This window comes from Annulohypoxylon maeteangense (genome assembly GCF_022496945.1).
Source record: "Annulohypoxylon maeteangense strain CBS 123835 unplaced genomic scaffold GGS22scaffold_26, whole genome shotgun sequence".
Classification (NCBI taxonomy): domain Eukaryota; kingdom Fungi; phylum Ascomycota; class Sordariomycetes; order Xylariales; family Hypoxylaceae; genus Annulohypoxylon; species Annulohypoxylon maeteangense.
Genome location: NW_025953273.1, coordinates 87,860 through 115,836, shown reverse-complemented (window position 1 = coordinate 115,836; position 27,977 = coordinate 87,860). Strand labels below are relative to the sequence as shown.

The window sequence follows — 27,977 nt, the reverse complement described above, 5'->3', positions numbered from 1 at the left end:
AGTATGTCGATATCTCGGGGTGCCAGCATCGAAAGCTTCCACCTCAGCAGATCTCCCGCTGATCGCGAACCACTATGGATTGAGAATGCCATGGAATGGATGGACGCTGAGCACAAGGACAGGGCTTTGTGGGAAGACATGCAGATAGAATGGGGGCGGCGGAAGATATCCGAATACACCATTTCCCTCCCCAATAATGCTTATGTGGTCAGCCACATCAACACGCAGGATCTACCGAGGCCAAAAATGAAACACAGAGATATTATCGTTGACAACTGGACGGCAGCGGGAGGAGAATTGGCTTCTCTTCAAAAGATCGCCGTTACCTTCATTACCAACAGCGAAGCCTATATCTGTATCGAAAGTGCTTTCAGTGAGAGAGGGATACCCCTGCCAGAGATAGGTTGGGCAGTAGTTGACTTGGTATGATCTGACTAGAATCTTCAAGATTACATGTAATCCAGTGATAAGCTAACTTTCGAGCAGTACGTCTAAATACGCATCTACCCCCTTTTTTTCTCTGCACACATATCTTCATCTTCATAACTTCGACAGGCACGCTAATGCAAAACAGTGATCGCAATAGCCCCGGATGGCGAACACTGGTTACAGGAAATCCATTCCTAGAAGGCCAGCAGAAGATGCTCAGAGAGTACAGACAGCAATTTAACCGCGCTAAGATCGGAAAAGTGACCGTCGCAGCCCATGAAAAGTCAGACATGATCGACATGTACCTCTTCAATATGGTGACACACCTCGTGCATCCTTCAAGTATTCCTCAAGAGGACCCTGAGCCTGAACCAGAAGCAGAACAGTCTCAGCCATACCCCTCGCAAGACTACCTTCACCAGCAATTTCCTCAGGGGATACAATTTTCTAATTGGAACAATGGTCGTTACTAAAGTACAGTGGAATTTTAAGCATATTTCTGGATGCGGTGGATTCGACAGGATAGATACCAAAGCATGTCATACTCTCAGCGAGTTTAGCGGAGTTCGGATTTTAAGGCATTCAGAATAAATGTACATGCCATTATCAATACAGCATCTACTTTACTCTCTCCTTTTTGAACAGATGTGTGCCTAATAAGAAAAAAAAAAGGCCAAACCCTTACTTCGGAATAGGAAGCTCTGCTTGTAACCTGAAGTCCCTCGAACTCGCTCCAACGTACGCCGTTTTGGGGTATTCGGTAACACGCCAGTCCTGAGCCTCAGTATCCCAGTTACTCAGGTCACGATACGTTAGATTGAACACGACCTTCTTCGTCTCTCCGGGGTCAAGGAATATCTCGTCGAATCCACGTAACACAGCTTTTGGCTCAGTAGGTCCACCGTGCGAAAGATACTAATTCACACGTTAGATAGACACGAAAAGGGGGCGGGGAAAAGAGGCACTCACAAGCTGCGGGATCTCAGCCCCAGCTACTTCCCCTATATTTGTAATGTCTGCGCTAACGACATATAGGACCTTGTATAGATCCGGGTTTCCACCTGACGGTCCTCCTGCCGGTAAAATCGGTTGAGCGGACCTGTTGTGACTGTTTTCCGGGATATTGGCCGTAGAATCGGGCAGAGTTGCATTATTGATATAGGGGTATATGAATCGTGGTATCTTTTCGAACCCATCCGGGGTTACCGCATTACGCGGGTCCGTATCTTGAAAACCGTACATGCCAGCTGGCGAAGTCTCTCCGCTCGCCGGTACATACGGCCCCACGTCCTGGAGCTCGGTCGTCAGACCCGAGTAATTAAAGTTGGTGTAGCTGAGCCCGAAGCCGAATTCGAAGCTAGGCTCGATTTCTTTCTGGTCGAAGTACCGGTAGTCGATAAACACGCCCTCGGAGAAATCCTGCTGCGGTTCGCGCGATGTTGAGTTCACTAGGATTTCGACACCCCAATCCTTCGCGTCTTTGCCCCAGGTGAACGGCGTACGTCCCTGTGGGTTCACTTTCCCGTATAATACGTCTACCAGCGAATTTCCTGATTCCTGCCCCGGAAGGCCTGCCCACACGATTGCGCTAACATTCGGATTCGTCTTGATGTGGTCGATCAGGACTGGGCCGACGCTGTGTATAACAACTACAGTATTGGAATTCTCTGATGCAACGGCTTGGATTAATTCATCACCGCCTTTCCAGAGTGTCAGGTTATTACGATCGCCAAAGTTGCCGTCGAGTGTCGTGTATCCCTCTCCCGCATCTGCATTAGCAAACACAATAGCAACCGACGCGTTTCTTGCGGCCGACTTGGCAGCTTCGAGGTCGAAGTTACTCTTGACATTGATGAATGCCGTGCCATCTTCTGTCGCTTGCTTTTCGAGGGCTGTGGCCGGTGAGATCAGATAGGGGTACTCCGCCGTCGCCGAACCCCACCCCATCGCAAGCGTTCCATTATTACAAATACGGTCGACGCAGCCGTTAGGCCCATCTGGGTTATCCTGTGCATCCTCGCCAATGACTGCGATCACCGTTTCCTCAATTAGAGGTAGTGCTTTGTCAATATTCTTCAGCAGAACGGTCGCCTTCGCTCCCATTTCGCGGATTAACTCGCCGTGCTTCCCTTGCACATCTACATGTTGATTCACGGTCGTATTCCCCATCTTGGCCGCCCAGTATCGCGGACCCTCGGTCTCATTGGTCCAGGACGAGTAATTGATGTCGATCTGCTTGGTGTCCCGGCCAACCTTATAAAAAGCAGCCATAATCCGAATAACCATATCGTCAAGTCTCCACTGCGGAATATCGATTCTGAGCATGGCTTCGGTTAAAGCACCTCCCCAGTACGTTGAGTAGCCTTCCGCTCCGAATCCTTCGCCGGGCATCGTCATATCCAGACCAGCAAGTGCACTTTCAACGCCGCTATGCTGAGCGCCCCAGTCGGAAACCACTAGATAATTCGAAAGTGTTTGATTAGTCGTGTTATCTTTCCCCCCTCTTTTTTTCAAATGCCCCAACCTTTGAAGGAAAAAAAGCGTACTCACCGAACCCCTGAAATCCCAACTCGCTCTTCAATAGCTTATTAAGTACGTACGAATTCTCGCACGCATAACTATTATTAATCTGATTATACGAACACATAACGCTCCCGACTCCCGCCCTCACAGCATCAGCGAACGGCCAGAGGTAAACCTCGTGCATGGTTTTGTCGTCGAGATTCGAACTAATGCCGCTGCGGAAGTGCTCTTGCTCGTTGAGCACGTAGTGCTTGACGCTGGCCACCACGCCCGCGTTCTGGTTCCCGATGATTGTCTCGGCGACTGCAACGCCGGATAGGTACGGGTCCGGCCCGAAGGCTTCGAAGTTGCGGCCGCCAGCGGGGTCGCGACCGAGGGGTCCGACGACGGGACCGAGGTGTACGTCTGCGACCAACTCATGTTTAGTCCCTCGCCATATACAATTAAAATGCGAGTTGATGTAAAGAAGTTCAACTGTCGTGTTAAGTAGTTAATAGAGATTTCTTACCAATCCCTTTCCCTCCGAATTCCTCACCCAACGCCTCACCCCTTTTTCGTAGTAGAGACCGTGACCAGGTTGCCGCTGCGCTAATACCCGCCGGGAAGACAGAATTGAGATCGGCTACCAATTCGCAGAGGTTAACATTTCATTCATTTGCATCCTCCCCTTTTACTCTTAATTAATCCTCAGATCCAGAAATTTGATCTCAACTTACTATACCGTACCCCCACCGGTCCATCTTGCAAGCACAAATGCCTAAACCCGATCCTCGGTACCGAACCTGTGTTCCCTGTACATAAGTCCGCTTGGTTTCCTGTGCCGGTCGTCAAGTTGACTTTCTCAAGCAACGTCAGCCCTCTAACGAACTCGCGAGCCTTTTCGTACGCCTCGTCCCATCCAGGACCACCTGTTCCCCATGGCGACGGGTAGTACGGTTCAAATGTGGCAAGCTGTGCGCGGCCGCGCGCCGCCAGGAAGAAGACGACAGCAGCGGAGATGCGCATCACGATTGTTGAGGAGGCACCTAAGCAGCGTTCTTTAACTAGCAAGTTTCTTCTCTTCGCAGTTAAAGCCGTTAATGGTAAAAAATTCTATTAAGTACGGCAAGCTGAAAAACAAGAATGAAGAAGGAATAGTATCGTTATTTCGAGTTCGAGGTGGAGGCGATCGCGCCATTCAGACCTACAGACGGAACCAATTACCGCATGTATTCCAAAGAACTAAAGTACAGCAGAGCAGAAATATATATGATCAATCAGATCGCATCTTCGGTTCTAATAACCGAACTTGAATTGCCTGATTGAGTTCGTTCATTTGCGGCAGAATGCAAGAGATCTACCGTCGGAGGATAAAGTCGAGTGTCGAGTGTCTCGGTACGACACATCTAGTAAAAACAGGTAGTTTCCCTGGTAATATGAGTTTTTAATTCAGTACTAAGCTTTTAAGACCGTATAAAGGAAGAAATAAATATGCTCATTAGTCGTCAACATGAAGTCTTACGTCGACGACGTGGTTGGGAATACCTCTACTATGCCACTCTCATAACTCCACAGTCCATAATAGCTGAAGGCTTGGTAGGTAGGTATCTGTACCGCAAGCACATGAATACGTACGATCTAAGCAAACTTGCTTGTAACGCTTCCAAAGAGCATCTTCCTCTTCTGCTGATTGACAAATTTGCCAACGTCATCGGCCCACTTCTGGCTTGCGTCGGCGGCGGAATCCATGCTATCATTCACCAGATTTAATTTCTCTGTTCTCTCGTTTAGTTGCCTAGTGAGGTATTCTCCCCAGCCTTCTTGACTCCCAGTCCCCGCGTATTCCGAGTTAGGTCCTGAATCAAGATTTCGCTCTATTGCTGCCGTCGCAGACATCATTCGCTTACTAGGAGGTCGATCGGGTCCGCCGATCAGGAGATCCAGATCCGTCGGGGAGACATACTGGGTGCCTGAAATCCATTGGACATTCGAAATAGTTGGCCTTGGCGGTACTTCCAGATCAGGGTTAACGAGTTTGTCGGCCGTGTTCTCTATCTCTTGGCCACTTCCCCATACCTGAAGAAGCGCAAGTTCGGATGGTCCTGTCCAGCAGAATACCTCCCCATCCTCAGTTATCGCCGAGTTACTGCCTCGGCTGCCATCCATCATAGGTAACGGATAACTTCCAAGTTCTTTGAGACCCGGTAGACTGAAGGCCCTTGTTATCCGGTCCCCGAACACACCCACCAACGCCATTCCGTGTAGTTCATATTCGGTCACCGTAGCAGCATCACAAAGGTAGTCGTCAAAAGACTTCGATGCTCCTTTCGCAGTTGCTGGTTTAAAAATGCGAGCTTCGCTTTGCGTGACTAGGAGAGAATTAGCGCTTACTGAAAATATCGTTCCGTACAAGGATAACTTACCGACTACAAGTAGGCCGCTTACATGCCTACCCTCTCGGAGTCCGGCAACTGCGTGGGCTGTAGCTAAGGCAGGTTTTCCGGTGTCCGCGACGATAGGACATATAGATACCACTTTATCATTGCAGTTAGCTACGCCAGCCAAGGTAGCATTATATCCATTTCCAGATGGCAATAACTTGAATGTGATGACCTTGCCCAAATTTGTGCCAACAAAACAACATATGCTAGAGTACTTGTCGTCGTCAAGTGTCATGACACCAAATTCAAATACTACCGGCCATTCTTTGCTAGCGGAAACGCTAGAGCGGCTTCTGAGAAACGAGGATCGTTTCTCTTGCTTTATGAACTCTGCCATAGATGCCTGGAACATGACCGATGGCCCTCGAAGGTCAATTATACTAATGAACCCATTCTCGGATCCAACAGCAAGGAAACCTGCGTCCGAAAGTTTTATGGCGCTAATTGACCCTTGCATCATCTCATACAATGAATACGGCATGAGTCCGCTCTTTAGGGACGGTTCAGCCCTAACACTGATATCTGAGATCCCACCAGGGTTCGGTTCGACGTGTTGATCTGGAGGGTTTCCGAAGTACTTATTGCTATCCCATCTGTAGATGACTACCTCGCCCTTGCTAGTGCCAACCGCAAATTCACCCGTGGTAGAAGCCAGGGTCATGGCTGTGATCCCCACGTCTTCATAACGGTTAAGGGCTCTAGCAATATCGACCTGTAACTGTGAGGGGTTCTCGATTTCATCGCCATGGCCCACATCCCAAATTCGAATCGTGCTATCCGCATGAGCAACTTGGATGATAGTCCGCCCTTCGAATCGTCGGCGTGGGTGTGGTGCCTGTGCGCCTCCCTTCAGCAGCGGCTCACCTTGACTTCGGTTCTCGACCATTCCAAGCCACCTACCACGATCGAGGGTAGTAACTGCGAAGTGTGTGGCAAATGGGTGAACGAAGGATATGGATGGGTGGAGTTGATTTGTTGGCGAAATAGGATAGCCACTTGGAAAACTCAATGTGAGGAGTTCTCCCGATGCGAGCAATGTCATCACGGCAATTGGGTCCTGGGAACCAGCGAAATGGGGCGATAGACGAGGAATCAAGAAGAAGTTGGTGATCTCGACTCCAGGAGGGGTCTCTAACGCATTCGTGCGTTTACCTTTCGTATATTCCGATAGAATTTGCCACGACGAAGTAGCATAGTTAGGCGTAATTCCAAGATCAATGAAGGTCAGCCCATTAGAAGGTTCATCCAACTTCTGGCCACCTGCAATAAGTAGTCCACTATCTTCTGGGTTCTGTTTACAGCACCAGGCAATGCGTACGTACGGATGTTTTGGTGCTGAGGACCCTGGATTTGGCACTGGTTGATCGACATTAGTTTCAAAGAATGTTCGCGCCATAACTACACGCCCATCCTTAGCATCCCAGAACACTAAACTGCCGTCCTCGTGGGCGGTTAGTATGAAGGTGCCGGTAGGATGCCATAAGGCATGAGTGACCTTTGGTCGTCTCATAGACTCGACCATGGCGCCCGAACCACCCGGGGCCCCCGGCGGGACTTGATATTCGAAAAACTTATTAGGTATATTCTGTTTGAATGAGTAAACGACCACCCCGTGAGTATAAGCGATTAACAATTTGCCTATATCGCGTGGATGTAACTGCATTGACACTAAGGCGACAGCCCTTGTCTTGGGATCTTTCTCCGTCCAGAAATTGGGAAGGCGAAAGGACGACATACGTTCCCGGTCCAGATCATATGCGCATATCTCGCCTGTTTGCATGCCCAAGAAGCACCAATCTAACATAGGGTCGGTAACCATACACGAGACGACACCTGGGGCACGGAAGCCAGTAATGCGTTTACCGGTATCCAGATTCCATATCGCTACCTCGTTCTTGGTATCGAGGCTGACCAAGCGGTTTGCGCAGAACTGGATATCTGCGAAAGAACATGACCGAGACGGAACCAGCAACTTCTGGACACGGTTTTGACCGAAGACATATATCCTTCCACTTCCAAATTTAGACTCATTTGTGCCGAGGGCGAGAAGAGATTGGATAGGCTCATAGGCGATGCAGCTACATGAATAGACTATGGTTAGATTCGATGACTAATTACAGCATACTTAACTGATAGCTCAACATGGAGAACTGGGAACTGGGTAGTAGATATAAAATAGTGGTTCGTGACGGGTTGATGATTATGTCCGACATTAGTCGATGAGTTGAGTTTGTGAATGGCATACCTAATCTGGGAATTGATTCCGTATCGCGCACGATCATCCGGCGCAAATGAACCCGGGATTATGTTCGCCGACAGGTCATTTTGCATACCCGCCTGCTTCCCTCGAAAAAAGGTCGCCATGATTTTGATGGATCTTTTGGCTGTTAGTATTGGGAGAATGCTACTTCAAGTAACTATCTCATGTAACTAAAAACTTTCAGACTTTAGGACAAAGATAGTTCGAGGCTGCCTGTTCCAGGACCCTGATGAACATACGTCATCGCTATTTTGAAACAGTCCAAACTTTGAAGACCCCGCAATAACCGGTAACCCGGCACTGAGCAACTACTTTATTATGTAAGTAATTATGTAAGGAAGTTTATGTATAACGTAATCACTTTTGTGATCTTTTATGTAAGCATTTTAATCCGAGGAGGTCTGGCATGTAAGCAATGTACGTAAGCATGTTATGTCAGCAATTAATGATGCTGTCAGATACACTTTTCTCTCCTTGTATCTGTCATGTGGAATTAGGTATTTCAGGTGGTCTGTGCTGAATAGCTATCCTGTCTGTGCTTTGGAGATATTGTCAAAATCTGGTTACTCACGTGACCTCACTGAGACAAGAAGAACTTTTCCTAAGAGTTTCTGTTTGTAATAATAGAATTAGAACAAGATACATCTTTCATCAATAATTGAATGCTTCAATCCAACAGATGCATTCAATTCACAGAATATCATTGCTATGACTTTTCTCTTATGATTATCGCTGCATTGTGCCAGATACATTAGATACTTAATTTACATACCTACTTCTAAAAACTTCCATGATTTCTGTTTCTATAAAGGAAGATTGAGTTCCATGTTCTTAACTACCATTCGTACCTACTTACTAGGTTATGTAACTCTTCTCTCGAAAAATACTACTAAATATTCCTCCAGCATACCAAGTAGGAACAGTAGCAGATCCTCCTTAAGGACGTCTTAGCATAAAAGTAAATTTCATGAAATAACCTCGTCCTTTAACTGCGACCATAGCAGCATGGGTGTTACTTAATTCGGCGAGTGGCTTAATCACCTCCAATGATGTGAGAGTATCGCTTTAGTGCTGTATGGGGGTGAAGCAGACTCATCACATTCATATTCACGTTAATATTCACACCAGATAGCAGCAGCTTAGATAACTCTCTAGCTTGCACTTTTAGTATTCGTGACTTTACGGAATTGGGAGTTCTTCCTTCATCAACTTTCTCATCAAAATTTATTCACTCCAAACGAATCTAATATCCATCAAGATGCCGTTCATTCCGGGGGACAATGGTAGTAAGTAACTCTGCCTAGCCCCGAGGCCTAGTTTAACGTCTAATGATGGTAGTTGCCGATTCCAGAGTTGCGAGCGGAAACACAGGTCCAACAAGCTCTCGGAAGCGAGTAAGGGACGTAAGTTTCTTCCATGCTTCGCCTAGGTCCTTGGCGTTTAGATACCTAGAGAAACCACCGCTGACTATATCAGTCTGACTGTGAAGCTCCACGGGCCAAGGTTGCGAAAACAGGTCAAGAGGATGATAAGCTAGCAGATCTCAAGTCGAGCCTCGCAAATGCCGCGACGATACTTGATGCCGCCATGTCGGAGATCCGTGAAACCAAGGCGGATATCAAGCAACGCAAGATCCATTTAAAGGGGCTCATCGCCGAATTCCACGACGTCACGGCCATGGTCACAGAGCGAAGTGTAGCCTACATGGCTAGCCTCAGAGAGGAAAAACTTAAGAAGGAGAACGCAAGCTTAAGAGATCGCATTAAGAGACTGGAAGAAGCCTCACCAGATGAGATAAAGAGGGAAATAGACCAAGAATCACGTTCGCGACGCCGCGCCAAATCATATGGCTGCAAGGCATCTATCGATGACCCTGATGTTAACGATAAGGCACCCAAACAAGGGGAGTGAGGACTAACTACCAAGAATGTGGTATGGAGCCTCTTTTGCTAGAGTTGGAGAACGAGACCAATAGGGATAGTAGTTAGAGCCACTCGTGTGGTACCACAATCTTTTAAGTTGGTACGAGATACCCTCAGGGGCAAATAGATGTCTAAGCAATGAGGGGTATTCTCGGTCGAGTTACTCGGTTACTTCTCAGTTATGTGCGATATCAATACAGTTCTTTCGCTCGTAATGTTGTGTTGTCATCTTGGCCTAATCTTTTATCTCTTCCTTGACCGAGTTCGAGCATAATCCATTCATAAACAGCCCACTGGACCGCGTTGACAATGAAGGCCCTGACGCTGCATACGGTCAATCCTCTGAAAAATACTCGCGCGCCTCCTTCTCTATACGCGTTTATAGCGGTATCAACGGCACCCAAGCGTCTTTGTCCGGAGAGAGAACCAAGCAGAGGCGTTGTTTCCGCGCCGAAAGTTTGCGCCTGAACCCTAGTCTTGATCACATCAAGGGGAAATATGCTAGCCCAAGTGACGACGCCAGCCAAGCCCCCGCAAAGCAAGACCTTCGCGGCGTCTTGTGAGAAAGCCGAGGCGTTCGGCCGATTAGACTCGACCCATTTGCTACTCAGCTCATAAGACCAGAAGTAAAATCCATATCCGATACTATCCCTCAATGCTGTAATGACACCACCGAAGTACAAACCCCTGATGCCTTCGGTTTTGAGGACTTGCCTAGCGATGGTCCAGCTTGACTCGGGGGGTGAAGACAATTGAGCACGACATTTTATGAGCTCGGTAGGAGTGCTCACAACCCATGTAGCAAGCCCACCGATGGCACCAGCCAGCCACGTCGTCCAAAGATTCGATTGGGTACTAAATGCGGTATTGAGAGCCGCTTCGCTACGGTTATATGAGACGAATAGTAGAGCATTCAAGGCGCCGTACCCGAGCACGGGTGCTGCGGTTCCGGCGACCAAAGCCGATTTGCTCTCGAACTGTCGCACATATGACGTGGCGGTCTGAGTGGCTATCGTATCGCGAGCTTGTAGCCGCACTTTGATGAGATCTAGCGGGTTGCCGATTAATATGCCAACAGCTCCGCTGATGTACCCGGCCCAGAAGTCAGCGGACATACTCTAGCGTTTGCTATACAAAGTTCTTGTCCCCTCCAGGTCATACACAGCTCGCTAGAAATAAGGGGGTGGCGTGGATACCTATATGTACCAAGTAGATAAGAACAAAGACTTGAGGGGTTAAAAGACGGATTTATCAACCGATATGAAGTACCCATGCAATGATAAGCGCGAATTATGTCAGATTTTCCGAAGACATATGAATGCCATTGATAAAGATTCGAATCTAATAGGCCTAGAAGACAAAATCAATATAGCCATTTACTTACCAAATAAACCCCGCTATGGATATAAGAGTAAACCCCTTAATACAGACTCCATCTCCCATGTGATAGCGCTTCAACGCGGGGGGAGAAATGGAGCTAACTCTAAAGAGCGGAGTTTAGTTGTAATAGCTTCAAGGTTCCTGGATTAGCGGAGAGATCACGTCGTAAACTACGCGGTATACTTGGTTAGGTAGGCATCGGCCTGCGAATCGATAAGATAAGACATCCATATTTGCTTTCTAAAAGCTGGAATAAATATATATTTAGGTTTGGAAAGTTACTCGAATAGAAAGAAGCAAATGACGATCAATTCGGAGATGGAGTTGGAGCCAATTATATTATTACGTAATAGTAGCAAAACACCCTGGCATCATACAAGATCATGTGACTTGGTGTCAATTCCCCGCTAGATACGGGAGCGGCGCGTCGCGCTTTCCAGAAGTCAACAATATGCCGGATTGTTAATTGAATTGATTTCTAATTCGCCGAAACCTTGAAACCCAAATGACAACCTTAGAAATCTGCGACCTAAAATCTAAAACTTGATCTTCTTCGCTACAGTGTACCTTTGAAGAGGCTCTACCTTGAATAGCTTCTCTTCTAAGGAGCACTTAGCAAAATGTATTCAGCATATCCCTCAATACCGTTATCTAGCAGTCTAGTTACTAATGTCGCATAGGGCGAGCACTCCTTCTACTCCCATGGCCAAGCCGAATAACGCACCGGGAAAACGTCTTCATTCGCAGAAGTCCGTAGACCAATTACATAAACCATTCAAATGCCCAGGCTCTGCTACGAGAACTCCAGCCACCGATCGTCCAGCTCGAAAACGAAAGAGGGTTGATTATAAAGGTGCTGGTGGCGATGACGATGGGGACAAACCATACACGAATGCCGACAGATTAGCTTTGGCGAATCGAGATGTGAACCGATTCCCTGTTTTTCAAGCCAAGGATAAAGACAAGGTCTTCAGAAAGGCATTTTGTGTGCCTTTAATCAATAAGAATAGCTCAGCCTATAATCCGAATCGCCCGCCTCCAACACTTGGTCTGAGACAGGGAGCTGTTTTCGTCGCGAAACCATTGCACGATCCAAGTGGAGAGTTCTCAATCGTTCTTCATGATCCGACTGTCGATGATAAACCAAAAGTACCAGACAAACCAAAAGAAGATGAGGCTAAAGAGATGACCAAGGAAGAGTTGGATGCACCACTAGTCCATAAAAGTCTGGCCGAGATTCTAGGTATCAGGAAGAAAGTTGACAATGAACATCCGAGAGTACCAGTTGTCATCGATCCGAGGCTTGCCAAGGTGTTACGACCACATCAGATCGAAGGTGTCAAATTCATGTACAAATGTGTCACTGGCATGATTGATGAGAAGGCCAATGGTTGCATTATGGCCGACGAAATGGGTCTGGGAAAGACGCTACAGTGTATCACACTTCTCTGGACTCTCCTCAAGCAATCACCAGATGCCGGCAAGACGACTATTCAGAAAGCGATCGTCGCTTGTCCCTCCAGTTTGGTCCGAAATTGGGCCAATGAGCTTACCAAGTGGCTTGGTGCAGATGCCATCACACCCTTTGCAATCGACGGCAAAGCATCCAAGGAGGAATTGACCAGACAACTACGCCAATGGGCTATTTCAACCGGTCGTGCGGTCACCCGACCGGTTATTATCGTTTCCTACGAGACACTTCGACTAAATGTTGAGGAACTCAAGCACACTCAAATCGGACTGATGTTGTGCGACGAAGGTCATCGGCTAAAGAATGGAGATAGTCAGACCTTTACCGCTTTAAATAACCTCAGGGTCACTAGGCGAGTAATTCTTTCTGGTACACCTATCCAGAATGACCTTTCGGAATACTTTTCTCTCATCAGCTTTGCCAATCCCGGTTTACTTGGTAATCGGCTCGAATTCCGAAAGCGATTCGAGCTCCCCATTCTACGAGGCCGAGATGCAGATGCTGGTGAAGCCGAACGCAAAAAGGGAGATGAATGTCTGACTGAGTTACTCGGTGTCGTCAACAAATTCATCATCCGACGTACGAACGATATTTTATCAAAGTACCTCCCCGTCAAATACGAGCATGTCGTATTCTGCAATCTAGCTCCGTTCCAGTTAGATCTATACAACTACTTCATCAAAAGTCCAGATATCCAAGCTCTCTTGCGTGGTAAAGGAAGCCAACCTTTGAAGGCTATCACTTTGCTCAAGAAGCTTTGCAATCACCCAGATCTACTAAATCTATCAGATGACTTACCAGGTTGCGAAAAATTCTGGCCAGAAGATTATGCTCCCAAAGACTCCCGCGGTCGTGACCGTGACATCAAGCCCTGGTATTCCGGCAAGATGCAGGTGCTCGACCGCATGCTTGCGCGTATCCGACAAGACACAAACGACAAGATCGTCCTCATCAGTAACTATACCACAACCCTCGACCTCTTTGCTCAACTTTGTCGTCATCGTGGATACGGCAATCTACGTCTCGACGGCACGATGAATGTCAACAAGCGCCAGAAGCTTGTCGACAGATTCAATGATCCAGACGGCGATGAGTTCGTGTTCTTGCTATCCAGCAAAGCCGGTGGATGCGGTCTCAATCTCATCGGTGCTAACCGACTTGTGCTCTTCGACCCTGACTGGAATCCGGCTGCCGATCAGCAAGCTCTAGCTCGTGTCTGGCGTGACGGGCAGAAGAAGGATTGTTTTGTCTACCGTTTCATCGCAACCGGAACCATCGAGGAGAAGATCTTCCAGCGTCAATCCCACAAACAGTCGCTATCATCCTGCGTCGTCGACTCAGCTGAAGACGTAGAGCGCCACTTCTCCCTGGATAGTCTTCGAGAACTTTTCCAGTACAGACCGGACACGTTGAGCGATACGCACGAAACTTTCAAGTGCAAGCGATGCAAGCCAGATGGCAAGCAATACATAAAAGCGCAGGCCATGCTCTACGGTGATACTAGCACCTGGAACCACTTTGTCAACAAGGACTTGATGCCCATACAAGATCTACTACTACGTCAAGAGTGTGGGGAGAACGAAGTATCTGCTGTATTTCAGTATATCTCGCATTAGGCTACGTTTTACTTTTTGGAGTCAGATCGAAGAAGAGGTAGCTTTCTTTGCTTCGCTCTCTATGATGATAGATTTGGCACGGTGTATTCGAATGATGAGCTACAAGACGGAGTGATGGCATGACGCATTTGCTGGTGTTTGGGATGATGGTTTTTTGGCTCCTTGCTTCACGGGTTCCAAAGGTACAACATAGCATGGTGTTAGCTAGGTACATACTGCTTCAATAAAACTACCTAAATTTTGAATTGAAATGTCTTCGTGTATGGACTTTTCAAGTGTACACACCTAGGAATAATTGATGAGGATAGATGGCTCGTACACCGCATTCTTATCTTATTTCGACTCTCGGCTTTGTACAATATCAAATATAAAATATTCCCCCTTTTATTACGACACTGTCATCTCATATTTATCTATCTACACAACCGCATGGGAAAGATTTGGTGGGAGTCGTTATGAGACCAGTTTTCTCAAAGTATCGAATAAAATACTCTTACGACGCCAATTGCACATAATACCTCCTCATAATATCCAAAGCAGTTTATTAGAAACAAGCTAAGTTGTACAATACACACATTCCCATCTCTAGCCAAGGCATTCCATCATTCATTCAATACGTCTAGATGATACCGAAAAACACCAATGTCAAATATTCAATAAGTCTATCAACGAATTGACGAGAAGAGATCCAAGCCTCATCAAAATTCCATATCGGGCACGCTGATATTTCACCACCCTCGCGATGGAACCCGTCTCCCACGAAGGCTCGTGCTACGCCTAGGTACATCATTCATTAGGTCCAACCACAAGTAACGCCCTAGTCTTGCCATGCTATAAAGAATCTTTTTGATGTGATGCCCAGCCCTAGCTTCTATCCAACAGGCCGCAACGGCTTCGCCCGACCCTATCATGCTATTCGACATATCGTCCTTCCTGGGCATGAAAAAAGATTTCGTTTGATTCGTGGGCGTTTTAACAAAAGTGGTATCATGATAAAAACTGAGAAACCCGCATCCATTCTATACTAAGCAAGATGTGTTCGATCCATTACATAACAACCTAAATCCCAAAGAGTTAATATATGCTGTTACTATGGAAGTATGAGGTGTGGCATAAGATAAGAAGGAACTTACGCAATCGTTGTCTTGCTTTCCAGGAGGAATACCCATGGCTTCAAAAGTAGCAGGACCGCTAGGCTTGGCCGCGGGTTTTGAAGCCGGTGCAGACGCTGCTGACGTAGGCGTAGTGGCCGGTGGAGGACTCGCTACTGCAGGTCTCCCTTGTTGAGGCGGTGCACTCGAACGACCTACGTTATCCAACGGGGCGGGGCGCTCTTTCAACGGTATGCCAGGTCTACCAGCGCTTGATATTCTTCCGCCGCCAGGACCCCCTTGGGGTAAACCTCCCTGTGGGAAAGAGTTGTTATGAGGACCACCGATACCGCCGCTCATAGTTGGAGAAGGCATGCCCCGACCTCCAGCATCGTACGGGTTCGCAGAAATCCGAGAACCAGGTGCATGAGGTAACGGTAAGGATGATTCCCTTTGACCGTACCCAGCTTGCGGAAATTGCCCAGGAGGTGGGCCTTGCTTCGTGAGTCTATTATGCGTATTAGGTTGGGCGGGGCCTAGTCGTTGGTCATAAGCTCCGGGAGGAGGTCGCTGGTCGAATTGTCCCGTTACAGGGCGGCCTTGAGCCCGACCAGGGCTAGGCTGCCTATAATCACCTGCGACTTGCGGTTGCCAACCGGCAGAGACTGGCCGGCCACGGTTTGGATCCATACCAGCCGGGGGGAGAGGGAGCTGGCCGGCGGAATGCGAAGGACGTATACCAGCGGCATTAGGGGACTGCGTGCGGATTCCAAAAGAACTTCCTGGACGATCCGCAACTGGGCCTCCTGACGGCCGGATGCTAGGGTTAAAGTAAGGCGATAGCTGCGGCTTCATGCCCCCAATATCATCTTCGGGGTAAGGCACGGAAGCAGGTTTCGGCCGTAGAGCCAGATTTGTTGGCCTATCATCCTCAGGGTATGGCACTGCTGCCTTCCCCTGTAGGTTAACGGTAAAGGCTGGTGGTCGGTTGGCACCGCCTGTATTAACTCGGGATGGGTCAGGCATATCGGTATGGTCAAAATTGCCTAGTCCAGGAGATGGCTGTGGCGACATCCTAGGGGAGTTCTGGTCTTCGGACACGGCTGGCATCGGGTTGTTTGCTTGCTTAAATCGGTCCGGTCTCTGGCCCCTCTGGGAGCCATGTTTCGATTTGATCCTTGCCAAAGCCGTCGTTTCGTGGTCCTTCTTCGACAACGTCTTAGATTGTGATAGATTATCCAGCCGCTCCGCAGCATCTTTATTGCCGTGATCTGCTGCCAACTCGTACCACCTTCGGGCCTCTCGCAAGTCTTTCTCGACTGATATTCCGATTTCGTAATAATAACCTATAGCAAACTCTCCAGTTGGTAGCTTCGCCTTGGCCGCTAGTTGGGCATATTTGAACGCGAGGCCCTCGTTCTTTGCGAATGTCCCTTCATAGCCGAACAAAAACCATCTGCTAACACCTAGAGACGCCTCGGGTTGACCTTGCTTAGCCGCGAGACCGTAATAGTGTAGCGACAGTGCTGGATTGAAGTCGCAACCGAGCTGGCATAACTCATACGCCTGCCCCATCTTTAGCTGGGCCTTAGCAAAACCAAGATAAGCTGCCTTCTCAATGTACTGGCGAGCGACGCCAACATCGTATGTCAAGACTTTATCAGGGACGGCAACGTCAGGGAGGTCCCTTCCGATAAGCATGCCATAAACGAAAGCACCCTGGGGTGCATCTTCATCAGCTGTATCGGCAGCAGAATGTATCAAATCCAACCCTCTCGCCATGTCTTTTGGTTGACCTCGTTGACCTAGGAGGTTGATCATGCCCAGTCGGTACATCGCCGCGGAGTCCTTCGCATCCAAACCCATCTGGTAATGCCTCATGGCTTTGTCCATGTCATTTGAATTTTCGTAAAGCATACCAATTCGATAATCGGCGCGACCCCAACCAGCTTGCGCAGCAGTCGAATAGCAGGTATATGCCTCTTTCTTATCCTGTCGTTTTCCAAACTTGCCGAATTCCAACCACTTTCCTCTTATGAATAAGGCCTCGGGATGGCCTTGATCTGCGAGATAGGTAACAATATTAATGGCGTCGATCCGCAGCTCATGCTCGATTTTAGGCGTCGCTGTCCGCACGGGCAGACCTTGATCGTTGGCCCCGCGCGTAGCTTCTTCTTCCCGAATGGCGGCCTCGGCGGCTATTTCTACGAATGATAAGACATCGCGAGCCCAGCAAATTTGCATGTCGGGATCGTTAGAGTGGAGGACATGTTCGCGGCTCTCGGCCAGAACTGCTTCCTTCTCCTCATCGCTGGGAGGTATGTGTTCTCCTTGGACTTTAGGAAATGGGGAGAATGATGGTAATTCGCGCATATCTTGGAGATTCCTCTCAAATTGGGGATTGCGATCCTGTGTCTCCTGGAAAGGGCTGTAGTTGGACGGGCTGAAATTGGATGCGGGACTGTAGTCGGTGGCGGGGTTCCGGCCTTGTTGGTATTGCTGCCCAAAACTACCGACCTTAGTGTTTAATACGGTGGAAAGAGAAGGTTCGCGTGCGTGTCGAGGACCAGATTCAGGATGCGATGCTGTGCCTCGCGGTTCGACAGAGCGAGCTTCTAATTCCATGCGCTGAAGACCTTGCTGCATGTTTTCGGGAACTTCTGGCATTACCCTAAAACGAGCGAAAGGTTAGGAGGTATATTAGGTAAGTCAGGTAAGTTGGGTAAGCTAAGTCAAGCCGGTGATGGGGTCAGGTAGTGTTAGGTCAGATGTCGGCAATCAAGTCATAACACTACTGTGTACGGTGGGTTGTGTGGGTGTGTGGATTGTGTGGATTGTATGGACTGTATGAGATTATGATGTATGTATGGTAGTATATGGTAATATGGCAGTATATGGCAGTATAGGTATGTTTTTAATGTGCGGGATTGGGGTCTCAAAGATAATAATAAGATAATAGTTGTCTAAAAAAACGCACCTTTGTGGTGACGGTGCTACTACTTCGGGCATATAGTAGTCGTCTGAACCACCGGGATAGAAAGTTGCTCCAAAATTAGGCATTTCGAAATCGTCTTCGCTTGTTTGAGGCTGGTGAGGAGCTGCATAAAATTAAGATAAGATGTACTTGTCAGCCTGCCCGTTCTTTGAGCCAATAGTCAAGCGAGAACCAGCTTGTTGACCGGCGTAATATGGAAAGGTATGTAAGGTAGGTAAGGAGTTAGTTAAAACTAGGTGCGTGGTGGATGTACTGGGTGGTGCACTGGGTTACTGGATGCACTGGCTGACTGACTGGGTACCTAATGCTAGGCGTGTGCTGGGCGTATGCTAGATGCCGGGTACTGGGTGATGTAGGTGCGTGCTGCGGGGTCCCCTATTTTCGAACGAGCGAACGAACAGACGAAGTGGCGGCCAAAAAAAAGAACTGCGTGTCTCTAACTTCGCATTTCGCATTTCCCACTTCGCTGTTCGTTCCTTGGGTTCTTGGTCCTTGACTTCCTAAGGAGTCCTAATCCACAATAGTTACTGGAAGTACTGGAAGTACTGGGTAGTTCCTGATCTGACCTGGCTGCCTGGAAAAGCAAGGATAATCCCTAGGTAACCCGTCCTATGATCCAGGAATAGCTCCAAATTTTTGCAGAATACCCAAGTAGTTTTGGTCTTACGAGAGAAGTCTCAGTTTCCCGGGTCCGGCGAAAAAAGGGGAGAATAACCAAAATAACAGTTGTTGAACGGTCTCAGGTTTGTCGTTTCTTATTTCTCCAAAAGTGCCAGTTATGAAGGTTCAGCGTAGTTGCCCAGTGCTGAGGGGCTCAGAGATACCGCTTTCCGTTACTGGGATCCTGCTGCCACCCTCCCACTTCCCCTGATAGGTTAGACCGGTTAGACCAAAAACGCTAAGCCACCTGCGCGGGTTCCACCTAGGTCGGAATTTGGTATTTGGGGGAATTTTATAGGCCTAGGACGTGCTAGAGGCGTGCCTAGCACGTAGCAACAGGTAACAGCTTCTCCTCCATGCGAATTTCTTCAGGGGGGTGCCTTCTTCATCTGCCATGGAAGTACCGAAATAAAATGGCTTAAACGTAAGCCTTTCATCGATCCAAACTCCTGCGTCACCAAATATTCCAAACGCGTATGAAATGTCCTGACATCACAGCCTCATAGCCTATATGTTTCCAAAGGCTGGGAGGTGACGGCTTCGTACAGACGATCTGTATGTACCACTCGTCCCTGCATGATCGTCCCGAATATGGGGTCGTACATAAAGTTGCTGCCCTGAATGCTCGGTGCCGGGTACTCGCATGTCAGGGACTAACGGGAATATCCACGCGGCATCTGCTGGACCGGGAAAACCTTGGTCGGTCTTATTCGTCCAATTCGTCCACACAACTTCCTGGGTTCCAGTGATGAGGTGGTAGGGAGGTGTTGGAAAGCAAGGGAATGGGGAATGGGGACCGAGAACTGGGGAATGTGAGAAAAAGGGGTTATCTGCTTACATACCTACGATGATTTTAGGTGACATATCCGGAGCTACTACCTCAGGCCACACGTAAACTGCCGGACGTTGCGTCATCATTTTCTCAAATATGGGTTGTTGGTTTAATTAGAGGCTTCGTAATCTATATGGTTGATAATTAAATAGGTAATGTCGGTCGTATTATAAAGTGACAAGGTTTATGTCATGGAAGAAACAGCAACATCATGGAAATAGAAGCATTCGAAGCATTTAGGAGGTATGCAGGACTATTCGAGATATGGGGTAATACAGAAATCAAAATCCAAGGTGAGGACCCTCGAGCTTCTTTATTATTATAATTCTTCCAGGTTCATTTTACCCTAGAAGATACTAACTATTTGACATGCAGTTCGACGGCCGAAACCATCTAACTTACTTGACTCAGGTTGGTAGGAATTAAGAGAAAAATCCGCTGCCTGGCGCTAAATGAATGGAATGTTCGGACGGGCACAGCCAACGTGACGATTACTTACCTAGGCAGTTTAACTACGAAGTAAAATGAAGCTTCTGCATCCTTCGTAGAAAATGGTGCGGAAAATAGTATAGGAAAAGGAAGCTAATAAAAAAGAGACAAGCATATAACCATGTCTTCGTTAGTTTTCGCCGGCGACATACTTCTACATAACCAAACAACCCAAACAACACGATTCAACATTTTTGGTGTACTGGGTAGATAGGTAGGTAATACATAGTTGTAGGCGAAATAAGCTTTACGACGGTACCTCGCACGGATCCACCAGATAGAAGTTGAACAGGTCACAGCCTCATTATGTTTCTATTTCAGGATCTTCTTGGCGCAGCGGTTAGCGTAGCCGCAGCTAGAGCTGAATTGAAGGATGTACTGTACGGTACCTTAGCCTCAGAGATCCGGGATCCCACTGTTAGTAGTAGCATCGTAGCATTGTCCGAATAATCAATTTCCTGCCGATCCTTTTGCTGTCGTTTAGATGTACAAGGATGCTCCTGTCGTATAAATGTCAATCCAGCGAATAGTAAGTTGGCGAACAATTATCGAATAAATATCGATATCATCCTGATGTTCTATGGAGAATCATAGGATTAGTCGAATGGAATAATTAGAGAAGGTTTAAGAATGTATGTAGGTAAGTAATACGAAATATGTCGGACAACGATGACACAAAGATGTGTATGATGTTGTCCTAATTCCCGAAATGGATTTCGGCAGGAAAGGAATCTCGGTCGAGGAATTGTTTGCTGGCTTCAAAGGCTCAGGCGGTCGATAGGACGCAGTGAAACATGGGTTCATCTGAAGTCCATGTGTCATGTGAACTCCAGATCTCCACGCCCATGTGGGCGGCATCGATGGGAAGTCCAATAAGTAAAGAGGCGACGCATGACCAACACCTCGTGGGACATGCAATAGGTAGGTACTAGGTAGCTATCAACTGACAACTCATACCAATTCCACCGGCCACCACGATAAGGGTATTTCAACAACTCGCTACCTAGGTAGTTTGAAAGGATAGACACATAAAATAAATCATAATACCAATTATATTAGAAGAAAAAAAATGAGACATTGAGACATGCTTGAAAACTTCATTCGTGACTCTCTCCATATCTCCATATTCCAAAAGAGGTAATCGGTGATCGGTATCGGTAGATCGGATTTTAATTTTTAATGTGAATCTTGGAGAAAGGATGAAGGTGTTAGAAAGTCTTAGCCTCCCAGCCACAAGTGCTTTCCAGAGGTCAAGCCACCTGTGGCATCAAGCTAGGAGGAAATCCACATCCACATCCACATCTCCCCAAAGTGGGTCTAGTCGGTTCTCGTCGTTCGTCAGCCTCTCAGCCTGCTTGCCTTGCATCACCAAACCACCAAATCCAAATCCAAATCCAAATCCAAATCCGAATTTAACAAATTTAACATCATCGTCATCGTCATCACCAACTCCCTCCGAATATCCAGTCCGAATAGTTGAGAATCTTTCGTCTAGGAGATCTTCAGGAGGAACAATTCGGAAGCCCGAGCTCATCAAAGCTCCCACACCGAAATCCCGTTCTCCGTCTCCCACGAAATCAAAAGAGCCCAAGCTCGACGACGCCAGCGAGCCCAGACTTATCATCACCATAACCCCATCCTCACCCACATCCCCACCATCCACCCCATCAGCACCCCCGAGCCCAACCAAAATGGCCGACCGCACCTTACAGCAGATCCTAACGCAGCTGCGCTCGAACCCGGGTCTCAGCTACGGCGAAGCCAACACGCTCCTCTCGAAAGCCAAGATCTCGTTACTCACCCTCAAAGCCGCGACCCCGGGCCCTTCCCCCGCTTCACCCGCGCACCTGGCGTTAGCCCGGGATATCTACGAGCAAGGCGCGCTCTTCAGCATCCGCTCGCGCAACCCTGACGCCTTCACGCGATATGTATCGCAGTTACAGCCCTTCTACGAGCTCTCCGCCTCCGTGCTGCCTTCCTCGCCCGCAAACAACGCCGAGCGCAACAAGGTGACGGGTCTGTACCTCCTACTGCTACTGACGCAGGGTCGGTACTCTGAATTCCACTCCGAGCTGGAGACACTGGGGACACGGGCAAAGGAGGGTGGTGGAGCCGGCGAGATCGAGGAAGACCGGTTTTTGGGTTACCCGATTAAGCTGGAGCGGTGGCTGATGGAGGGGAGCTACGACCGCGTATGGAAGGCGATGAAGAGCCGTGAGGTGCCTAGTGAAGAATATGGTGTTTTCTCCGAGGTGGGTTTCTGATATATCTTGCATTTTTCTTTTTTGCTATATATTCCTACCTCATTCCCCCTCCCATACTCCTACTCCTATATTAATATTTACGAGTAACTCAGCTAACCCAACCAAAATAGATTCTAACATCTCAAATCCGCTCCGAAATTGCCTCTAGCAGCGAACGCGCCTACCCGTCCCTCCCTCTAAGTAGTACCAAATCTCTCCTATTCCTCGACTCCGAGGGTGCTGTCGTCGACTTCGCCCGCCACCGCGGCTGGGACGTCCGTGATGGCCAAATCTACTTCCCTTCATCGACCGCAAGTGCTGAAGGAGACGAGGGTGTTGAGGAAGAGGGCGACGAGAAGGAGTTCAGCCGTATGGTCATTGAGAACGCTCTTGGATATGCCCGCGAGCTTGAGACTATTGTCTAAATCAGGTTGATTCTACAAAACGTTATTAGGACTCAAAATCAATTCTCCGAAGTTGGGACCAGGGCGAGCAGGACTAGGCTGGCTCGGGACGGTGAAAACTCAAGGTTGGATGGCGATGTGACTGACAGCTTAATGAGCTACGCGGGGGGCGGGAGTTCCGATAGACATAATAATACCACCATAAGATATGAGAGATGGGACATGCTAGGCTGACTATACCGTGGATAGGACACGGTTAGAAAGTTTCATGAGCCTGTGTACGAATAAACGCAAATCAACCAATAGACAGCAACTATGAGTGAAGGTCTTCTGAATGCACGCGATGAATATTCGAAACTCGTAATTGAGAAACTTCATGATTTTTGTTCCAAACACAACTACTACCTATTTGCATCAACGACATGGACTCGTTTGGTTTAGACGACTACCTCATCCCAGGCTTCTAATGTGATCTTTTTAGCCCCTATCCCCCTCCGTCCAGCAATAATGCCTTTTTCTCTCAACCCACAAGCCAAACCCACCGTGTAACATTACTCAGTAGTTGGCCTTTCAAGAATAACAACCATCTAAACAAACAGCTTGAGCCCGCTTCCATGCTTTCCGATTTCACACACTTCGCAGACTGCGCAGACGGTGCCCTTGTATTTAGAGTGATACTTGGACCCGTCGAACGCACACTCCTCGTAAGGAGTGCCGCTGTAGATAGGAGTATGACTGGCTGCGCAGATTTCAAACTCGGCAAATTGATCGTATTCGATCTCAACCGTATCGTGAGGGTTGCGCTCGCATTGTGCTTTTATCTTGCGTGCCTATTCGAGGTCAGTAAGTCACGTAATAATATGAGAGTGTTCGCGGGAGAGGAAACTTACGTTTTCAAGAATTCTGTTGGCACCGCCGTTGGCCAGGATGCGGTTGGCAAAGCTCAATGCAGAGCTGTAATTCTTACTCCTGGAAGCCAGATTCATGGCGTTTAGAAGGGCAAGCTGTCGATGGGGAACCTCGATCTTGGGTATAGTGAAGTATGCTGAGAGCTCAAGACTTCGCTTGAGAAGAGCAGGGTTGCCATTCACGGTATCCGGAGAGCCTAGTTTTCTTCGTGCAAGCTCAATCGACATAGCGACGGTGTATTCGCTTGCCGAAGTAATAAGCTTCTTCGCTTCTGCTACCTCGGTCTCGCTTGAAACAGCGTTTGCGAGCATAGCATGAAGTATACCCTTGAAAATCTGCACACCCTCGTCCAACTTATTTGCCTTCATGGTATCATATCCTTTATGAAGATCGTTGGTAGCGAGGTGTTCAATATCTCGTGGGATGATAGGTAGGACTTTCCTAGGGTCTGTCTCGTCCAACGTCCGGCGTACGTAGTTAACTAGAGGGGGTAGCCCAGCAGAGGCGGGTAGGAATGTCTTTGATGCCGAATAAATTTCAAGGAAACGCGGTTTGAGCGGTGCAAAGTTAACAGCACCGACTTGCCGATTAAGAAGATTCATAGCTGACTCGAAGGAACCTGCAGCGACATGGTCCGCAGCTAATGGTGAGTTGCGAGCCCATAGATCGGCCTCGCTACTACCGGCACCTCCAGCGTCAGTGCTCTCGACATTGACGAAGTCACTCTCGGCCTCAGGGGCAATGTCGTCACCCATATCCCAACCAGCCGCGTCTTCGTCGTCCTCAGCTTCCAATCCACCATTTCGCTTCGCAGCTACATCCTCATCCACAGCCTCCTCACCAAATCCGTTGGCGGCTGCTGAAGGTTCATCCTCAAGGGTTATGCCTTCTAGTTGGCTGGCAAGGGCTTTCTCAAAGAAGGATTGCGAAGTCGCCTTCGTAGGCCAATTAGCCTTGTAAGTTGGCACAACCGGCTTCGGAGGGGTGAGACTCTCGCCAAAAGTAGGTAATGTCAACTGGTCCTCGGTAATGCCAGTTGCCTCTAAGATTGATTGGCATTCTTCCTCGAGGCCGTGAGCCTTTGCAGTCATGTATGCCAAAGGATCTGCAAATTTGTCAGTCTTCAAACAATGCGAAAAATTAAAGTAGTACTACTCACATAGGTCAATCTCCTTTAACATCTGTATCCTGTCTTCAACCTCGCCAAGATATAGCGCATTCTGAAATCTCGCTGTGAAGTCACCTCGGTGTTCAGCAATCTTAGCCATTCTCGATAACTTTGAGTGGTCGCCGGTTGCAAGGTACAAAAATGAAAGCTTATCGAATTGCTTCAGCTTCTGGTAGGCCATTTCGACAACTTGGTGGTTTCCATGCGCCAGGGCTTCGGTTCCTAATCGTATCCAAAGCTTGGGTCGATCCAGCTCCTTAGCCATCTCTACAGCCACATCGAGGTTGCCACATTCTATAGCGAGCTCGAAACGAGTTGTCGGGTCCTGTACAAATTGCAACGCAATCTCTGGGTATCCTTTCTTCTGAAGATAGGAGATGATGGACTGGCCGACCAAACTGGATGTACGTATAATATGAAGCATTTCCTCGTAGTTACGCTTGACCAAGGACAGCTTGAAGCGATATTCGGTCGGATCAATATGGAGAATCTTAGGCTTGGCAGAACGGTCAAGGCAGTAGACGTTTCGACCTTTGACTCTCACAAGGTATACTGTCTGGTCGAGAGTTCTGACGATACCGTTGTCGCCATTCATGAGGGTATACTTGACGTGATTTAGGGTAGAGTAAAGGAGAACTCCCGCATCATCCCAAGTTGCGCTCTTGATCCGAATAGTCTCATGAAGTGTGCTAACCTGTTCGAGCGTTTTAGTAACAATTGTGACATTGTGTTTGCTCAGAAGTGCCGCATGAAGGCCATCATTAGACCAGACAACGTATTTAACTCCGTTCACTGCCAACTCCGCAATGCTCTTCTTTTGCTGAATGTCGTAGAGGTGAACGGCTGTAGGAGTAATAATGAGGAGATTTCCGGTACCACCAAAGTAAATGTCGGTAGTGCCAATAGGTGGCTTAAAGGATCGTGCGGTGTTATTAGAGAGATCCTTAATGTCGACAGTTTGAGTAGATGTATTAAGCACAGCAAAACGGTTGCGGGCGACAAAAATCGCCGAATTTCCTTGGCCGCGCTTTGAGTCTGTAGAATCTAAAGCGCCAGAGCCATCTCGCGGAAGATTGATTAGCTCATACGAGCCACCGTCAGCAGGCGATGTGACAAGGACAGAGCGTTCAGCAGGGTTGTATGACAGCGTCCGAGGAGGAACCCAGGCACTACCGAGTCGCTTCAGAGACAACAAAGTCGGACTTTCAGCGTTCTTCTGGAAGTCGTACGAGCGAACGTGCTTCTCTTTAGTGATGAAGAAAAGATTGTTTTGGTGGACAGTCGAAGCTGGACGCTCTCGTTCTAGCTTAAAAACCATTACACCGTTATCATGACCAGCAGCAAACAGATTGATTTCGGGATGCGCCGCAATAACCCAGAATCTATCATTTTCTCGTTTAAAGGACTGGACAGCAGTACGCTTCTGCGAATCCCACACTCGAATTGTCTTGTCCTCGCCGCACGATAGGATCAGGTCTTGATGAGGATGGAATAAGCAACCAGAAGCGTTCTGAAAATGACCACGGCAGGTGTCCACTTCCCAAGCCTTGGTTTCGCTAAATCGCCATAGCTTTATGAGGCGGTCGTCGCCGGCGGAGACAATGTGGGGAGCCGTGGGATGGAAAGAAACCCAGTTGACGCCGCGGTCGTGACCTTCGAGTACGAATTTTACCATTGCATCGGTATTACCAAACATATCGGTCTGCTGGGCATTCGATCGAGCAACCTGGTCCTCGAACGACATGGAGGTTGGGGCGGAGTGCTTCTTTCGCAAGCCAGAGATATCCCAAACGCGAACGGACTGATCTAGGGATGCGGATACTACAAGATCATCCTTGGGATGGAACTGGGCGCACATAACATAGTGATTATGGCCAGTCATCGTGCAAACTAAAATTGGTGTTAGCACATATTGCCCCTTATATCCTGATTCAACTATAGTCCATACTTAGCGACCGATTTTGCCAGTTCCATATCCGAATCGTCTGGTCGTCGGAAGCTGATATGATCCATGGAAGCTCGTGGTGGAAGAAGACGGTTCGTACGTAGTCTAGATGTCCGTTCAAGGTGAACAGACAGCGCCTTGTTTGGTATGACCAGACCTTGATCTTATAATCGTCACCTCCGGAGGCAAACAGGGGTTGTGTTTTGTGGAAATCGACGCCTCGAACGGGACCGTCATGTTCTTCGAAGCGATCGATGAGGGTACCCATGCGGTAGTCCCATAATTGAATCGTGGAGGAGTGTAGCGAAACGAGGATCCATGGTCTAATCACTTAAAAGTCAGCAACGAACGGCGGTGACGGTTATAGGTATATCGAAAAGGGATCTCGACCTCTTTGGGTGAAAGGCAATGCCTTTCGCTCTCGAGGACTTGGACTCGAACTATAGCAGAATTCGTCAGTAGTTGGCTTGGAAGTATGCGACTAGGCTTTAAGGTATGGCAATGAGTATATGGTAGACTAGGTAGTGTGCATACCTTGGTTAGCATTCCCGAAGAGGCCTGCATTGTGAAGACGATAGAGGCAGCAGGTAGCCCCTAAGCTTGGGTCATGAATAGGAAAGAAAGGTTGCGCCAAAACTGAGTGACGAATATTAGAAATTGATCGACAGAGAATTAGATGATTATGGCGTGTAGTGTATGGCGACAGGAAGTGAGCTGTGAGGCTCTGAGAAGTATCGTCTTGACGCCAACTCTTGGTATTGTTCAGGCAATTACATACATAAGTCAATTCGTGGCCCCAAAAGTGACGGTGGACTGGTGGATTATTTCCTGACAAGGTTCTAGCCGTTGTGGTGCTTGCATGTGGCTTGTGCTTCAGTGTTCGCAGGTTCCAGCTGTCCTGATTGTGCCCTGTCGGAATAATAATTATCCCTATCGTTTAGATCAAGTACCGAGCACCTCTTTTTGCGAATAGCTTTGGTTCAGGATCCTGTATCGAGTACATCATAGAGGGGCAGTTTACCTAACAAAGCTCTAGCATGGTCATTCAACTAGCAACCGCCAGCCATTAACGTAAAACCCCTGGCTCTCCTGAGCTTCAGGTCTCCATTTCTTTATTCTCATTGGCTGTTTCATGCAACTCTAAATGTTTAGGTAAATTTAATTGGTCAAGTTCCATTTATTCGTCTAGGTGTTCAATTGCACCTTCAATTCATTAATAT

The 27,977-nt window shown here is 48.1% G+C and overlaps 10 protein-coding genes across 10 annotated transcripts; 4 read left to right on the top strand and 6 right to left on the bottom strand.

The window, feature by feature from the left end:
• Positions 1–3: 3 nt before the first annotated feature.
• GGS22DRAFT_197507 (uncharacterized protein) lies at positions 4–1,065 on the top strand (the record flags this gene model as incomplete). Its single annotated transcript, XM_047965987.1, has 2 exons — positions 4–373; positions 487–1,065. 2 exons carry the CDS (start codon positions 4–6, stop codon positions 900–902), a joined length of 786 nt encoding a protein of 261 aa, XP_047814281.1. The 3' UTR covers positions 903–1,065.
• GGS22DRAFT_84002 (glycoside hydrolase family 3 protein) lies at positions 1,066–4,263 on the bottom strand. The gene is made up of 5 exons (XM_047968242.1): positions 3,669–4,263; positions 3,461–3,574; positions 2,980–3,357; positions 1,399–2,885; positions 1,066–1,344 (listed from the first exon to the last, which is right to left on the bottom strand). The coding sequence occupies exons 1-5, from the start codon at positions 3,955–3,957 to the stop codon at positions 1,111–1,113; spliced, it is 2,502 nt and encodes an 833-aa protein (XP_047814280.1). The 5' UTR covers positions 3,958–4,263; the 3' UTR covers positions 1,066–1,110.
• Positions 4,264–7,947, bottom strand: GGS22DRAFT_84001 (lethal giant larvae like, C-terminal-domain-containing protein). The gene is made up of 3 exons (XM_047968241.1): positions 7,618–7,947; positions 5,355–7,450; positions 4,264–5,300 (listed from the first exon to the last, which is right to left on the bottom strand). The coding sequence occupies exons 1-3, from the start codon at positions 7,734–7,736 to the stop codon at positions 4,570–4,572; spliced, it is 2,946 nt and encodes a 981-aa protein (XP_047814279.1). The 5' UTR covers positions 7,737–7,947; the 3' UTR covers positions 4,264–4,569.
• Positions 7,948–8,841: 894 nt separating this feature from the next.
• Positions 8,842–9,644, top strand: GGS22DRAFT_83984 (uncharacterized protein). Its single transcript, XM_047968238.1, has 3 exons — positions 8,842–8,918; positions 8,971–9,035; positions 9,109–9,644. Exons 1-3 carry the CDS (start codon positions 8,891–8,893, stop codon positions 9,541–9,543), a joined length of 528 nt encoding a protein of 175 aa, XP_047814278.1. The 5' UTR covers positions 8,842–8,890; the 3' UTR covers positions 9,544–9,644.
• On the bottom strand, positions 9,620–10,895 carry GGS22DRAFT_83989 (solute carrier family 25 member 45). Its single transcript, XM_047968239.1, has one exon. The coding sequence runs from the start codon at positions 10,667–10,669 to the stop codon at positions 9,746–9,748; it is 924 nt and encodes a 307-aa protein (XP_047814277.1). The 5' UTR covers positions 10,670–10,895; the 3' UTR covers positions 9,620–9,745.
• Positions 10,896–11,603: 708 nt separating this feature from the next.
• GGS22DRAFT_197505 (recombinational repair protein) lies at positions 11,604–14,256 on the top strand (the record flags this gene model as incomplete). Its single annotated transcript, XM_047965986.1, has 1 exon — positions 11,604–14,256. The coding sequence occupies one exon, from the start codon at positions 11,604–11,606 to the stop codon at positions 14,019–14,021; it is 2,418 nt and encodes an 805-aa protein (XP_047814276.1). The 3' UTR covers positions 14,022–14,256.
• Positions 14,257–14,557: 301 nt separating this feature from the next.
• Positions 14,558–18,886, bottom strand: GGS22DRAFT_174875 (uncharacterized protein). The gene is made up of 3 exons (XM_047963171.1): positions 18,090–18,886; positions 15,155–17,783; positions 14,558–15,080 (listed from the first exon to the last, which is right to left on the bottom strand). The coding sequence occupies exons 1-3, from the start codon at positions 18,170–18,172 to the stop codon at positions 15,069–15,071; spliced, it is 2,724 nt and encodes a 907-aa protein (XP_047814275.1). The 5' UTR covers positions 18,173–18,886; the 3' UTR covers positions 14,558–15,068.
• Positions 18,887–21,355: 2,469 nt separating this feature from the next.
• Positions 21,356–21,718, bottom strand: GGS22DRAFT_193211 (uncharacterized protein; the record flags this gene model as incomplete). The annotated part of the gene is made up of 1 exon (XM_047965354.1): positions 21,356–21,718. One exon carries the CDS (start codon positions 21,716–21,718, stop codon positions 21,356–21,358), a length of 363 nt encoding a protein of 120 aa, XP_047814274.1.
• GGS22DRAFT_174868 (SAC3/GANP/Nin1/mts3/eIF-3 p25 family-domain-containing protein) lies at positions 21,465–23,074 on the top strand. The gene is made up of 2 exons (XM_047963170.1): positions 21,465–22,340; positions 22,463–23,074. Exons 1-2 carry the CDS (start codon positions 21,780–21,782, stop codon positions 22,754–22,756), a joined length of 855 nt encoding a protein of 284 aa, XP_047814273.1. The 5' UTR covers positions 21,465–21,779; the 3' UTR covers positions 22,757–23,074.
• GGS22DRAFT_174866 (Coatomer, alpha subunit) lies at positions 23,075–27,576 on the bottom strand. The gene is made up of 6 exons (XM_047963169.1): positions 27,292–27,576; positions 27,148–27,197; positions 26,761–27,080; positions 24,804–26,702; positions 23,626–24,749; positions 23,075–23,565 (listed from the first exon to the last, which is right to left on the bottom strand). Exons 1-6 carry the CDS (start codon positions 27,319–27,321, stop codon positions 23,323–23,325), a joined length of 3,666 nt encoding a protein of 1,221 aa, XP_047814272.1. The 5' UTR covers positions 27,322–27,576; the 3' UTR covers positions 23,075–23,322.
• Between the last annotated feature and the right edge of the window lie 401 nt (positions 27,577–27,977).